The sequence below is a fragment of the Lissotriton vulgaris genome, chromosome 9 (assembly GCF_964263255.1).
Source record: "Lissotriton vulgaris chromosome 9, aLisVul1.2, whole genome shotgun sequence".
Taxonomy (NCBI): domain Eukaryota; kingdom Metazoa; phylum Chordata; class Amphibia; order Caudata; family Salamandridae; genus Lissotriton; species Lissotriton vulgaris.
The window spans coordinates 1,202,987,842-1,203,004,272 of record NC_141697.1 but is presented as its reverse complement, the minus strand read 5'-3'; the positions used below and the strand labels follow the sequence as shown (position 1 = coordinate 1,203,004,272).

General features: G+C 45.7%; 1 protein-coding gene across 3 annotated transcripts in view; it reads left to right on the top strand.

Annotated features, from left to right (window-relative positions):
* Positions 1–16,431, top strand: part of PLXNA1 (plexin A1) — a 569,446-nt gene that overhangs the window by 115,956 nt on the left and 437,059 nt on the right. For all 3 annotated transcript variants that reach the window (XM_086939278.1, XM_086939276.1, XM_086939277.1), the window contains exon 3: positions 13,605–13,787. In XM_086939278.1, the coding sequence (XP_086795404.1) occupies positions 13,605–13,787 (183 nt within the window). The remainder of the gene's footprint in view (positions 1–13,604; positions 13,788–16,431) is intronic.

The window sequence follows — 16,431 nt, the reverse complement described above, 5'->3', positions numbered from 1 at the left end:
TTTACCAGCAGAACTCCAGGGCCCCCTCAGGCCTGCTGGTGGTCGCACAAACCCATGGAGTGCCCTACGGGTCGTAGGCTTGCATTTATGATTCATGTAAAGTCATGCAAATGTGTGGAATTTGTCCGCATCCACAGTAAACTTTAAATCTGCCCAAATCTGCTACCTCCATCCGTGTGTCTGCTGCCACTCTTGTTCCTTGAAGATTGTCAGCACTGCACACAAATGTCAGAAGTGTACCTAATTGAAATAGGTAGTTTATTTTGTTATCACCTGAAAAATATATACTTTTTTCAGGTGTAGAAATCTCTTCCTCCTACAAATTTTAGAAATTGGGGTGGTTTGGTTATTTTCATATACAGTATACATCTTGCAGTCTTGATGGCAGGTTTTTGTTATGCTGCCTTTGGGTTTCATAAACTTCCACCAGTTTCTTACCCCCTTAGCAAAACAGAAATTGTGGGTTTGAATGCAGGGTCGCCTGTGGACAGACCACGGTAGTGACCGTGATGTTGGGTTTTATGTTGGGTTTTCTGTGCAGCTGAGTTACGAAGGAGTGGGTGGATCATTGAAACCAGCTTGTGCAAGGATTATGTATGTTAAAATACGGTATTTCTATAGCACGAACATAGCCAGAACGCAGTGGAGCCCTGGACAAGTCGAAGACGTGTGTAAACTCAACGAATGATCGGAGAGGTGTACGGTGTGGAGGTTAAATGTGACAAAAATACGGTAATGGTTCGTCAATAGCTATAAAGTTCTAAGTGTTTACAACACTTCCAGCGGCTACCACTGCCGAGATGTAGTAACTGCACCAGTAAACGCAAATTTATACCGCCCTACTCAGATTTTTCCCAGTGGAATTTGTGTTTGCGGTGAAAAAAATATCAAATTATTATTTTGTGATGTGAATCAACTTATTGATGTGTGCCATATGCCCTCAAATTCTGTGCATTAAGGAATCGAGGTTTTACTTAGTTGCGCGCAAATTTAGTGAACAAAGTCTCCCACCCTCCTTATTTTTCGTTTTCAATTAATCCTCGGTAAATTGGGAATGTTTAAAGTGATCAAGTTAAGTTTGCCCTAGCTAATGTCTCTGAAGTAATGACATAGCGGACAAGACGTGCACAACAGCTTCCCCATAAAACATAATTTGCTGGTGGTGTGTGGTTGCTTTTTCCAAAGCCATTCGTGCATTGTGTCGTGTTAGTCGAGGTCCTGCCTGATCTTCCGTGCAGTCAGTATTTGTCGCCCGTGCCCAGGGTCACAAGCCATCATGTGACACACAAGACCCTTCCACTGAATTTCCATAAAGTTGGTGCTCACATCTGTTCCGCAGTAGGGCTCTTTCTCCTCGACCCCTTGGCTCTGTTTGTCAAGCGGCGCCATGTTTGTCGGCTGACGCCATGTTTAACATCAGCCAGGGGCCTGTGCATGTTTTTAATCCTCATCACAGCCTGATTAGCCTCCGGTTTGTCACTCTTCTTCTAAAGTGTGTTGTCTTTTGTGACGCTGCTCGCGCCCCGGGCTGCTGTGCTGGCCTGTGCGTGCGAGCAGTGCCTTCTTCCTCCAGCCCTGACACCGTGGCATCGAGGGAGGGGCAGAGGGATGGACTGGGCCTCACTCAACCTTGCATTGATGCTAAGTTATAATCCCTTCTGGTAGGATGAGACCAGCCCTAGTGAAGCTAGATATGAGAGCCAATGGCCCACGCCTGGCTGCATCGCATCATGGTGGGACGGGAGGGGGTCCCTGATCCCAGAACTTTCTATCAATTCATGTTTCTTCCTCTCGGTGCACCAAAGCGAGGGACGCGAGCCAGTGCTTAATTTTGGCCGGTGGTTGCAGGTGGTGGACAGCAATACTAGTTTTTGGCTAGACTGACTATTTTATAGCAACAGTGTTTCGCCCAGAGTGAAAGACAGAAAAGGGAGAGGGGAAAGAAAGAGTAAAAGGAAAACTGGGGCAAAGGGAAAAAGCAGAGGCAGAAAGGATAGGGGGGAGGGGGTGAAAGAAACCGGAATCAGGTGGAATCGAGCAGAGGCAGCAGGGTGTTCACTAATCCTGGCGTTCAGCAGTCCTGGTCGCAAAGTCCCAAGAATAATTGTGGGACTCTATACTTGTTTTATATATTTAGTACTGGCTGTGGCACACACACAGCTGCATCATAGCAGGAATGTCCTGAACCCAGAACTCTCCTGCATTTCATGTACTTTTCTTTCTCTCACTGGGCTCCGGCGAGTTGAGCAAACCAAGAATCATGCAACAGCGAGGGCCCTGTCTTGTTTCTGTCTGCAATGTATTATGCAGATTTTTATTTGCGAATTTATTGTTTGTAAACATTCCTGTATGAAGTAAGGGACCATGATGATCAGCTATTGGTCTTGCTAGGGAAATTGGGTAATAAATCCAGCATGTGTACCTGGTCTGAATTTTTTATTGAGGTGTTTGTTGTTGCTATGTTGTCCTCCAATTGAAGCTTTGACGTAATCCCACTTTCCATCCTTCCGCCTCAGCCGACACGCCATGTAGGACCTCTGCGTGTTCACCGCACTGCATACGTGCCGAAAGCTGTTTTGATGCAGCCCATATTGGGAGTGCCACATTTTAGTATGCTTTGGCGGGGCTGTGTTCGGAGGATCTGTTGAGGCAGCTTATGTTTTGATCACGAGTTTTAGCGTCATCGCTACAACAGAAGGAAAACCTCGAAAGCCGCAGCTGCGCCACATTTGGAAATCGAGCGCGCGCCACCTGTTCAGAGGGCGCGAAGGTTTCCATTCTGAGAAAATAAAGATTTTCCTAATTTTTAAAGAGCTTCACAATTTGCACTGTACTTGCAAACTTTGCGTTTGAGTCATCCCTTTGGAATGTTTGTGTATTTACGTGGACTCCAATCATTTGTCGCAGTGATTGCGTTATTTGAGTGTGGTTGGACGGCTTTTTGGAAGGCGTACTAATATTTGACTGCCAAAAAATTCCCTCAACAGAAACGAACATCACCATGGTTACCCATCTTTGACAATAGACTAAACATCTTGCAATTTGTATTACATATTTCAAATAGTAAATTATCGATAAATGAACAAAACCTCTGACAAGACCCTATGTAGGTGCAGTCCACCCTTTGACATGGCGTTTTATTTATTGGCCTACACTAATTGGGGTTTACCACCTAGAAAGTGGCACAAAATGTTTTAATGTACTTTAAAAAAAGAATAAAGATAATTTAAAGGGTGCTGTTAGCTTTACTGGAAGTGACTTTCTCCGCAACAAGGGGCAGAGCTCAGCGGTGGTTTAAGACCAAACGTGGTCTGGCGCTAATTCTGCTCTATCTTAGTTTTTGCTTTTATTTTCATTCCAAATGTGAATATGATACCCTTGCATCCTATTTGGCAAGGCAGTAGGGCATGGAATGTGGGCACGGCTGTGCTAGATGTGTGTCCAGTGGGCACTGGTCTGCCAAGCATGTGGCTGGCGGGCACCCCTTTGCCAGGTGGCTGGCAGTAGGGTACTGTTACCGTGGCATGTGAGAGGCGGGCTTGGCTAAACCAGACGGGTACATTGAAGTTGACCTACAGCCTGTGGGAATGGATTTAGGTGTTGGGGCAAGTCCGCTCTGTGGTACTTTATGCCTGTTTAGGCTGTGAAAGGTGAAGCAGAGGTTGTAGATGAACATGTTGACGCGTGTGTCTCTGCACGCCTTAACAGAAGTTAGCGTAGGTCGTCTGTCCATTAGCCTTTTTGGGGTGGTCCTTGTCAACCTTTGTATAGTACAATCAACAGTTACTAGTGCACCTTGGTGCTTTTTGTAGTCTGGACCCTTTCTTCATATGGTCCTTTTGTTTCCGTCAATCTTACGCATGCATGATTGGCTTGATTTGGTAGAGATTTGTCAAGTGTCTGGTTTTGTGATGATTCTTGTTGGCTAGAGTAAAAGTAATATTAAGGGAGAGAGTTGGAAGCAACCAGGTCATAGATGACTGCTTCCACTGTGCTAGCCTGAGGACGTCGTTTATGGATATGGTTCCAGGTTTCATTTGCGGTTAATACCGCTTTGAAGAACACCAAACTCTAAAATACCCGTAGAACTTCGCTCTACCATGAGCTTCACCTATGTGCACTAGGATTCGCTTTAATCTTCTTGGACACACGCGTCAGAGGACACGTCTATCGCAATATCATACTGCCCTGAAGAAGCCCATGTTTGGGTGTAACGCGTTGGCTGAATGTTTCATGTGAAGCGCAACAAAGAATAAAAAGACCAAAAATACTTTTATCTGTAAATGCTTGTTATTACGTGTTCTTGTGTACCGAAGTGCATGTGCCTATAAATTGCCTCTCATCCAACCAAACTCACATAAAAATATTATTTGGACCATGCTAAATATCTACGCAGTGTGTTGTCTGTGGATGGGTGCACTGTAGCCTGTTGTTTGCTCGCTTCACCTGGGTGATTGTCTACGACTGGTCCGATGCAGCCTGCTTTCTGCATCCCTAGTCAGCTGCTTGGCTGTGCTGTAGTGTTGTGGTGGTGTGGTATGTTTGTATGAATGCTTCTAGGATGTATGCTGGTGTGGTACAGGGTTCAGTGCCTTTGAGTTGCCAGTGCTTTGTCTGTTACATGGCTTAGGTGCCACAGTGTGTGGTGTCTTCTCAAACAAACTGTGTCCATTCATCCGAGGACAGAGGCTGCCTCTCCATGCATGTGCGCTTGTGAACGAATGGGGTATTTATATAGCGCTACACAACTGCGTAGTGTCTCGGCCGATGGACCTTCACAGCTGCAGGGAGACCCATGATTGGCTTTCTTTGGCTGTCCTAAGAGGCAAGGGTGATTGCTGAGAGTTCTGTGAGCTGCTGCTGTTGCCTCCAGTCTCTTAATGCAAGCTGGGATGTCATTGGTGGTCTACGACACCCCCACCTGTAGCTTGAAGAGGCTGGCTGGTTTGAAGTATTTTTATTTATTTATTTTGAAAGTTTTATATAGCGCGGACAAGATCTTTGCAGATATCAGAGCGTTTTACACAGAAGGGGTACATGAGGGAGCATAGTCAAACAGGTAAGTCAGAAGAGCAAACAGTACAAATAAGTGGGGGCAAAGTTAATCATGTAAATCAATAATACAAGTAATACAAATAAGCAACGGGGTCAAACAAGTAGTACAGATCGGTGCAAATTCTTTAAAGAGTCCGAAATAATAGTTCAGGTGTATTTTGCCATGAGGATAGCTTTTACTTCTTTTTTAAAGAGTGTAGTGGAAGAGATGAGCCTGGTTTCGGGAGGAAGTGAGTTCCAGATCCTGGGTGCCATTCCTGAGAAGGAGCGAAGTAGGTTTGACTTCCTTCTTGCTGTTGTCCTGTGCCGATTTTAAGGGACTGTGAAAAGCAGCGAGTCTACTAAGACCCCCAAGGCTGCCCGGCGCAGGATCATCTTTAATTCACCTTGAATTCGCTATCAAAATAATGAGGCAGGCGCTGGAAACTGGAAGACGAGAAAAAGGTTTATTTCTCTAGAGGAGACCATGTCAACTGCAGACACCGGGATGTCTCAGGGAGGTGTTCTGCCGGCAACACCTTTGGCTCTTCCTTTTATACAGGTTTGACACAATGCTTTTGTTTTAATCAACATGGTTACTTACACAAGCTTGAGTCCGGGCAGGTTGTCCCACAAGCCCAACATTGTTTCATCATCCCACCCAGGCCAAACAGACAATTTTATCTTGCAGCTGGACCTTGCTTCAGGGTCTAAAACATGTGAGACCGGCCAGATCTAAGAGTCTGTTCTGTTGATAAAAACAGGTCCCATTGTTGGCAAAAACAAGTCTTGCTGTTTGCAGTGCAATGAGACTGTTTGGTATTTGGAACCTGATTGTGTAAGAATGCCCAAGGGTTTGCCTGTAAACGGAGATGAGAGGAGAAACAAGTTTGTGGCAGCAAGTGGTGTTAATGTTCGTCGTGGCAATAGAGTTTATAGCCCCCAGCTCACAAACCAGGTTGGTCAGAGGGATGCTAGTAAGGGCAGGGTGAAACAAAAGTGACCAACAGAATACAAAATGGCTGCTGTCGGTCAGAATGACTACAGTTTATGTGCACGTAGGAACTTCCACCAGACAAGATGGCGCAGATAATGTTTGATTGTTGTTTTGCTTTTAACAATATGGCTGTGGTGAACATAAATGAACGCCGCTTATGTACACCTAAACTTTATCGATTTTAACAGTCCCCGCTTTTTAACATAAGCTAGGTCATTTTTGTTCAGGTTCATCTGCTGTGGTGGTGTACAAGTTAACACGATTATACATAAAGCAGAGGGTGGGTAACCAACAATGATAATCGATTGGATGGGAATGAGGGTGGTAGAGGAGAGGATGGTATCATTATAGAGTCCATTTTTCTTTGTCAATATTTATCGCCATAAGTCCCTTTACTTCCTGCCCCATAGCTAAACATGCAGTTGGGCTGTTCATTTGTAGTTTTTGGTGGCATACAGGTTGTATAGGCAGATGCACAGACAGCAGGAGAAGAAGATCCCTATCAGTACTGTACACAAAAGGGTATTTGCTGTACCACACGTTTAAACTTGCTGATGAGCATAATTCCTAGATGATGCAGTAAATTCATTCTAACACAAAAACGAGTTTATCATACTAATTGCTTGGTAGGATAAGGACCACTAAGTGCATTATTGAGAACTAGAATGTGTGAGGAGCCAAACTAATAAGTATATTCATGAGGGCAATTGGCGGCGTATAATCCTTGTGATACAGTTTACTCTTTCTTCCATATGGTATGATATTCCTATGCTATTATTCATACAATGACACTATGGATGCAATTGATGTAGAATATCAAAGGAAAACCTTTTTCTTGTCCATTTGGGGCATAATGAATACAAGGTGATTGGGATAGAAATTCAACCTAATATAATTGATGGTCAGGGAAGGATATTTGTCAAACGTCTTCCCAGTGTCCTTTACAGTGAGCCATCACTGGTAGGCTCCCATTGTTCTCTTCTTTCCAGTGTCTTTTACAGCGAGCCATCACTGGTAGGCTCCCATTGTTCTCTTCTTTCCAGTGTCTTTTACAGCGGGCCATCACTGGTAGGCTCCCATTGTTCTCTTCTTCCCAGTGTCCTTTACAGTGAGCCATCGCTGGTAGGCTCCCATTGTTCATCTAACGTTGGCACTGTTGAACACCAGAGGTGGAGCTATGCGTCCAGCTCGGATTCAGATTCCACGTTGCAGGGCGAGGTCGTTCTTTCTTTGGGATCACAGTCCCTTTGCCCTGTTCACTAACTAATCTATCGCTTGTACCTTAGACAGGGTACCTGCACCTTATTCTTGATCCGTGAAGTCCATCCCTACTAACCCTAATCTATCTTCGTGCACTGTTCCTTCAACAAGTGGATCAAAACCCCATGTGAAAAAAGGGGGTTGGGGCAGTCAAAGGAAGAGAGGGTGGAGTGGGGTCAGACTGGAGATGGACCAAGGGGGGGGCAGAGACTCCACACAAGTGCGCCCACCAATTGGGCCCAATGGGCTGAGACTTCAGGCACAAGTAGACCAACAGGCCACCTTGGTCGTGGTCATAGGCGTTTCATGACAAGCAGCCAGGCTGTGCATCGCGTCTGACCTCTCTTCCAATGACTGGAGGGCGTCCTGAATCTAGTAGTGAGTATAAAACTAATTTTTAGAGAACTGGCAGGGGGAAGACGTTACACAATTTAGTTTTCTCTCCCAATCCCAAGCAGCTGGGGAAATATGTATAGTTTACTTAAAAGGAAGATGATATGGATACTCTGAATCTTTACATCTGTGTATATTATTCACTCATGAACCTTCACTCTTGTGCAGGTCTGCAAACACCTCTAGGAATTTCCAGCATACGTATTATCTCTTGTGTCCATTCCTTTTACGTTTATGGTTGTTGCAAGAAATCTAAAATTATTAATTACATAGCCTGTCAAATTTAAACTGACATCCCCAGCAAAAACCTGTTACAAGCAAATTCCTTCAGGGCTATATTTTCTTCAAGATCTGCTAACCACAATAAAAAGTGTGATGCTCTATTATCATGGGCATACAGGTACCCTTCCTAGTATTGTGCACCATAAAGTACACAGGCTGAGTGTCCCATCCTGTCAATATTCCTTACTTTTAACTAAACATCTTGACCTCAGTACCCACTCAGCAGGCCTTACTACAACATTCCTTTCACTGTAGTGGTTTGTGGTTTTCAAAGCTGCGTTGATGATGACTCTGGACTTGATAGGGACTGGGGGTAGCCGGATCGTAGACTAGGGTGATCATATAGAACCATAGATGGGTAACCAGGAATTACAAGGATAGTTTTCACCGCAGGCTTCAAAGAGTCAACGAGAGCGAGCTCGGGTGTCTGTGACTCAAAACCCTGAGGGCAAAAACATCCCCATATTTCAATGTTTACCCACATATAACTGTTATGTATGGCCCCCAAAATCACCTGTCCCAGCTTTCAACTGGTAAGAAGTGGCAGAGGAGTAGTTGGGACAACACACATGTCCTCTCCTCCTTGTCCCAATTAAAAAAAACAAAAAAGTGGCCTCTTGCCACCTACACCCACCACTCTGTGCTTTCCTTCCCCACCAGAAACTTCGTTATTTGCTCTCCGGCACTGCCATGACAGGCTCTGACGGCCCAGCAGATCAGCCTGGAATTCGTTTGTGACTGGACAACAGTGGTTAATAAGTTCTGTCCCTAGGGGTCTCGAACCAATAGCTCATGAGCCCCTGTAGCTCCCAGGCTACCTCGGAATAGCTCACCTGTGTGCAGCCCAGCTTATTAAATTAGAATGCTTTTGCTTGGTTGAAATAATATAGATATAAAAAATAAAACTGAAATTATACAGAACTAATATGAGTAGCTGTCCATGCGTTTTGTTGAACATAAGTAGCTCTCAGTACAGAAAAGTTTGGGGACCCTGACGTTCATGCTAATGGCGGCTTATGAGAGCCAGGCATAACAATTGAGTTGAAGTAGTCTTTATCTGCTTGTGGGGGGAGCTCCCTTGCTTTTTCTAGCATGCACCGCAGGAATCCATCTTGGGTTCGAATGAGAACCAAAGGCCCCCTTCTCCAAGGAATAGTGCACCCAGGGGTTTGGAACCCATGACTTGATGGGTCCAGCCGATAATGCACCTAGGGCGGTCATCACCATGGTGATGTCCCTAGACCTTTCTGTACCCCTCGCCTGTGCTTCTCCCTCAACCACCACCTGCGCTCCATTGGTCTGTGGCTGTTCACACTCTGGAAATTCCCACAAGTACTTTCGTGCCTCTTGAGACCTCATCTTTTTTCAATAAAAGATTGTAATTTGAAGTTAGCACGCCTCCCTTTCCACAGAGACATAAGTAACCAATTTTACAAGCTGTAAACCTTACTTTTCTGCTTCTTGTGGCCACATCCGGTTTGCCGGGTGTGGTGGCATTGGCTGGTATGTTCATGGGAGTGAAAGAAATGTAACCAGTTACAGGAAATTTGCTGGAAAGGTTTCTGGATGTTTTACGTATGTTGCTCTGCTTTTGTTTGAAGCCACAAATGTAGTTTTTCTCTTCTATAACCACTGGACATTGGCATTATCACCATGTAAATGCCACAGACTCTTCAAACTGTACCAGAGTAGAGATTTTTTTTTATCTCAGTGCAGATACCCAAGTAGGTATGTACACAGCTGAGAGAGTGGCTCTCTTCCCCTGGTGCAGGCTGCTGAGAGAGCGGCACACATGGGCTGGAGCAGGCTGCTGAGAGAGCGCGGCACACATGGGCTGGAACAGGCTGCTGAGAGAGCGCGGCACACATGGGCTGGAGCAGGCTGCTGAGAGAGCGCGGCACACATGGGCTGGAGCTGGCTGCTGAGAGAGCGGCACACATGGGCTGGAGCTGGCTGCTGAGAGAGCGGCACACATGGACTGGAGCAGGCTGCTGAGAGAGCGCGGCACACATGGGCTGGAGCTGGCTGCTGAGAGAGTGGCACACATGGGCTGGAGCTGGCTGCTGAGAGCGGCACACGAGAGAGCGACAAGCATGGGCTTGTGCACTCTACTTTATTTATCGCTAGGACTATTGCGACCTGTAACGGGTTGGGGCCCCTGACCCCCAAGCATTATTAAGCAGGACACAGACACGGGAATATAGTCGGTAGAACTGGCCCAGGGCACGTGCGCCCGGACCCTTTTATTAACAGGGTGACATGTCCTGTGACCCCTGTGTTGACCCCTGTGTTGGATGGGTGTGGGGTCGGGTGTAAGCCAGCCCTCTGGGAGTGGCTGGTACAAGGAAAGACTAGACCGTGACCTGCAGGTCACTGCACGACACAGTTTGGGAAACACTGTTCCAAATGTATCTCCGCATTAGGCCTCTACTGAAATCAATGCAAGCCCGTCCCATTGGCTTACCCCATGTTTGTATTAACTGGGTTCGCTGCATCGCCCCTCCCTTCGGCTGCTTCGTCCCGCCCCTTGGCTGCTTTGCCCCTCCCATAAAGTCCAGGTTCCCGAAACCAAAAGTGGCCCAAGGAGGCAGCTGTGGATTTGACACCGAATAATGCTCTCTCAGGAGCTGAACTGGCCGACGGGCCCTTTGTAAATTTCACTCACACCAATCCCTTTGTTCTGCAGCCCTATGAAGGACCTGGTGTTTTTTTCTGGGTTCTACAGGCGTATCAATGCAGTTCTCTTTATTAAGATTCAATTATCTCACAAAACCACCATTACAGCAGACACAAAATTGTCTGTCATGCTTGTCTTTTCTGCTGAGGATCGTATGCACATGGTCTGTGCACCACCTCACCACCTGAGCAGGGGTGATGTGCTTGTGAGCCCTTAAAAGTTGATGCTCAGTGGCCCAGGCCCGGTGTGGTAAATCTTTTTTTGTTTAAATATCTTTATTGCTCATTTAAAAAAGAAAATACATATATAGTGGAAGAGGTGTGGCGCAGCGGCCAGGGTGCCTGACTCCGGACCACAGGGTTCATGGTTTGATCCCCGGAGCTGGCGGCAGGTTGGCCCAGCACCATGTGACTCTGGGCAATAGCTCGCTTGATCTTCCTGACGGCCCCCAGCGCCGGGACATCTCTCCGGAGGTAGCTTGCGCTTTACAAATGCTGGTATTTCATTTCATAGCACAAAAGCAATACATCAAATCAGAATCCATTTTCACCACCATCAGCGCCGAACTAGTGCACTGCGCGGAGCTGGGCCGGAGCTCACACTAGTCGTGCGTGTGCAGTGGCACCGAGGTGTGAGGGACGCGCCCCCCACACCCTCCAAAAATTGTTGATAGTTTTGCTACCCGCTGGAGGAGTCCTGAAGGTCCCCTCCTCTGACTTGCACTAGAACGGAAGGCACCCTTCCCACACCTCAGACACACTTTAACTGTGCCCTGCAGAGACCGTTTATTCTATTTTTTTTATGCTTCGACAGTCCTGCTGTGCCCAGCTGTGGTCACGGTTTGCTGACCGCTTCATTTCTATGGATTGACTCGATTTTTGCTGCAAGGGGCTTATCCTGGGTGCGCTGGGGCCACGGCTGCTGTCGTGATGCATTAGGCGCTTGCTTCTGGGCGCCTGCGTTTGCTCTTTGTCCTTTTAATATTTGTGTTCTGTGCTGGAAGATGGAGGCGGCTCGTGTGAGCCCGGGCCGTGCCGGGCATGCCAGAGGAGCCGCAGTACATTGTTTCCCGCTCTTTCTGGGCTGGAGGCTGCCATGTGACGGGCCCATCCATCACCCGGCTCAGCCGGGCTCCCCTGGGCCTTGGGCGAGGTGGCGCCGTGTGCGCGCGTCCCTGACCCTCGGCGCAAACCTTGACGCGCACCTGCGCCGCCTCCTTCCTTTCCCTGCCTGGGAGGCAGCAGAAAAGAACCCCCGTATAATTAATTAGGGTGCCCCGCACCCTGTGAGTTGGATCACGTGGCTGAAAAGTGGCAGCCATTTTGTGTGTCCGCTTCCGCGGGTGTTTATTTCCAGCAAATAAAAATGTAAATTCCTGCAGGTTTTTAAAACCCATGCAACCAAACACTTGTCGGCTCCTCTGGAGAGCTGTAAGGAAAGTGAAACGTAAGGTCATCCCGTGACCTCGAGCACTGAACTGTTAATGAAAGCAGAACACTACAGTATCGGCCATTATTAACAGATAATGCGAAGCCTAACATGAGAATGGACTACATCTCCCACAATGCTGTTTGCTGCGGTCTGTGGCCACAGTTTGTGGCATATAAATATATCGTGCTATTGAGGGGCTCTGGTGACCTGAGTAAATCTTGAGAACCCGTGATCTAGCACGTGCCAGGACCACAAAGCGGTATAATAGTAATACAATATTTTTCACCCATGGTCTCATGACATATTACATTTCATATTCATCAGTGGCTTGGAATCCCTTGCAGGGGAGACATCTAACCAGTGAAATACAGATTTTGATGCTACAGGAAAATGTCTAAGGGAGCAGAAAGATTACGTACTTGAATTGTTGTATGTGGGTGTGTGTAAACATGCACTATGCACTACAACTAGCTGCATTGTGCGTTTATTGTTCAAAGATGAAAGGTGGCAAAGAACTGTGTGATAGTCTGTTAGAAGCCCAGGTTCATGGAGAAATGTTACGTAACCGCAGGATAAAGAGGAAGATGTGGTTGTGCTGCAAAGTTTCAGACTGCAGAAGTAGCAAACCAGAGTTCAAATCTCGGCTCCCCCACTTGACTACATGCCATCATCCTGAGCAAAGCCTTTTAACCAGCGCCACTGGATTTGTACAGCAGGAGTGGACCAAATTATGCGGTAGTTAGCTAAATAAAGCGGAAAGAAGAGGCAAATTATGCAACCTATTGTGGCACATTTTGAGGCCGTTTTACTTAATTGTTTTGTAAATTTAACACTAGTTTACAATGTTTTAGCTAAAGTTTCACCTCATTTGCACCACTTGAGCACTCAAATGCAGCAATAAGCTCTTGAAACGTGACCAATCTACTTCCAAGAAGGGGCTTCTACTGCACTGCAACACAAGTTGCATCATTTTTAGCAACGTTTAATCCATTTGAGCTAGAAACTTGTTCATGTTAAAATCCCGATAGTTATACTGTATTTATTTATTTATTTAATTCATTTATTTATTACATTCCCCAAATATTTTTAGGAAGGGTTGAAAAGTAGTAATTTTGAATGTCAGTCTTACAGTGAGGGTGCAGGACTATAAAATTGGATCACCCTCTTTGAATGTATATGTACGTATTTGTAATACGTTTTTTTAAATTACATGAGGCGAAGGACCGCTAAGGTTATGTCTGGCCAAACCTAAGCAAAATAGTGCTTTTCCAGTTTCCAAAGCAGCATAGTAGAAGCAAGAACATACAGAAGTAAATCTCGAGGATGAAAAACATGGTGTTTCCCCCAGAAATAGATGCTTAAGTCAAGTGTAGATAACATTGTAGTCTTGAACAATAGTCCTCATTTTCCTGATTGCTGATTATGGTTTGCTGCTCTTTGTTGCCTGTACTCTTGATTGTAAGATCACTCAACCCTGTGGTTGATCCGGTCAGCAGTTGGTTTAATTGATTTTCCTCTCTCTCTTCACAGCCCCTGCAGATAGACAGCAACTTTTGTGGGCAGGATTTCAACCAACCCTTGGGTGGCACGGTCACAATCGACGGGATGCCGCTGTTCTTGGACAAGGAGGATGGCATGACCTCCGTGGCAGCCTATGACTACCGGGGACACACTGTCGTCTTCGCCGGCACGAGGAGCGGCAAGATCAAGAAGGTAGGAGACCATGAGAGTGGTGTGTTGGGGGAGAAGGTCTTACTCCTGCCCTCTTCAGGAGGTATAAAAGAAGAGGGTGGTGCCAGCAACCTGCTGTTGTGATGCCATGGCGCTCACAAGACTGCTGTGGTTCTTTGTTCGAGTTACGTTGTACATGCCGAAGAGGACGGAGGTGGGACAGGGTTAGAGACTTGTGAGTGAGTTAACTGAGGTGGGACTTCTTCTACGAAGAGGGATTACCTGTTTTGGAAGCACGTGGTTTCGGATGTGGATAGCCTTTTTGCAGCTTGTGTTCAGATTTCTGAGCACATGGAAGATAGAAAGAAAAGTCTTGTTTCTCATTAATTGTGCAACTGCGATTTTGCCCAGCTCAACAGTTGTTTTGGCATTTGCTTACGTTGTTGGTGGTTGGTTGTTTAATTGTACTACATTGATTTTCATCTCTACCACAGCATTGAGAAAGCACAGCACCACCTAAATTATACAAAGGTTAAAACCGAAATAAAAAGAAAGACGCCAGAAATTAACATAGTTAAAAAAATAAAAAATAAATTAAATTGCACAATGCATTGGTGGTGGCGTTAGACCGTTTGCCTTATCCAGGGCTCCGAGCTGATTTTAGAAGTGTCATTTTTATTAAATAATGCTTATTCTCAGCTTCATCTATATTGTGCCTAGTTTTGTTGCGGTTGAATTGCTTCAGTTGCCCAAGGCTTTTCATTAGGTTGATTAATGAATAGTTTCACTGTATGTGCTATAGGGCCCTTTGTCATCCTGAGCCCTGTTGGAGGCATCTGTATAACATGTTTGCTCTACTAAGAGGTACTGTGCCGTCTGGAGCACTTACGCAGTCTTTACGAATGTAGAACCTTACTCCTACGCCTTTGCCCAAGATTCCGGACCAGTCTCTTCCTGTATGGGTCTGAAGCCCTTGTGGTGTTTTGCTGTTGGGACCACAGGCACTTGTTAGTCAGTCTTGGTTTCCGCTTGTCCAGATGCTCTACTTTCTTTTGCAACTGTCAATGGTTGTTGATTCTCAGCTTGGGTGATTTGTTACCTAGTGCAGCTTGCTTAAGTTACGTCAGCCTGTGTTCAAGTTATTGCCGCAGTTTCCGCGCTGCTTTCACGGAAGTGTATGGGCTGTGTTCATTTCTATAAGTCGTGCCTGTTTGGGTGGGACGCCCCCATTTTCGGTGCCTCACTTGGAACTCACCGGGGTCTCCTCCTGTGCTGCTGCGGCTTAAAGTAGAACCTTGTGCAAGACGAGAGTTCATGTTTTTTAAAATTTACATTTTTCTTTTATTTTTGGCACCACGAGGGTTTTAAAAATGCACTTAAAAAGCAAGTTGGCCTGAGACGGGTCCTTGGCTGCACAGTGAATGTGTTTAAATAATCAATATGAGAATTGTGGGTTAAAATGCTTCCACCATTATGCAGAACTGAAAGGGAAACTGCAAAAAAATGCGTGGGAAATTGAACAAAACCTCAGGCATGTCAGTTGAAGTGACTCTTGCTTTCTGGCGGCGCATGGTCTGCGTAATTCGTGCTGGATTTAAACAGCACAGAATGTAGGAGGGAAGGGGGGGGGTCTTGGTTCTCTTGAGAATGGAGTTGTAGTTGAGAGTAACATGAGAGTTTGCAAAAAAAGGTATATTTGTCACAAATACCTCATCTATACATAACCTTGGTGGGAGATTTGGTTCACAAACCCTCTCCTGGAGAGACCACTTTCTCCCTTTGGCTGACATTCCTTTAGACCCACTTGATTATTTTTCTTAAAGATTCACAATTTGATTTATGGAATGTTGTACTTCTTTTTTATCTAGAAATTCAAATTCACCAAATTATCAAATTTTGATGAAGTATAAAATTAGTACTGGGTGAAGAGTTGTAAGTTCTGTAGGATCTACTACTTTGCAGGAGGGGTGTTTTTTTTTTTTTTTTAGCCTTCTCATGAAACCTAATTTCTACTGCACATTTTATGTGCAAAGGTTTGTGAAGGTGGTGGGATTATAATTTTGCAGAGACCCCTATCTGGCTGAAACAATATATCCGGCCTGTGGTAGTGGTGAATGTTCGTAAGGTGTACTCTGTAGGTGAGCATCAGCTGGACAGGAGGAGACGTTTTTGAAAGGTGCATAGGTGTACCAGGGTGCCCACTCTAGACACTTGAGGTGGGTCTTGTGTGTCGCTTCATATCCTCTTGTTGACAAGTCCTGTGTTTGGTGCCTGTAAAATAATCGCATGTGCGGGAAGTTAACATATTTAAAAAAATTTAAAACGTCACACAAAGTGTGACCGGTCCAAAACCCTAGTAACGACTGTCTCTAACCACTGTCTCTAACCATGTTAGTAACACTAGTAGGTCTGCTGTATCCTGTCGGATGGCCTGTGCCCAACCTTGCTGTGGATGGAGTGAACTTTTCTTGAATGTGATGTTGGATTTAAAGTCCATTGAACGATGGACCCTTGGCCTGGATTTGGTTTATTTCGTATTTACCTGCTCAGCGTAGACATTAAATTCAGGTTTACAAACTATGTTGTCATTGTAGGGCGTGCTGTGTCCTTATCCCTACCCACCCTCGCCCCACCCCCCAAAAAAAATGGTAGCACTGACGGGGCTGGTTCTAGGTTTCTTGCTGCC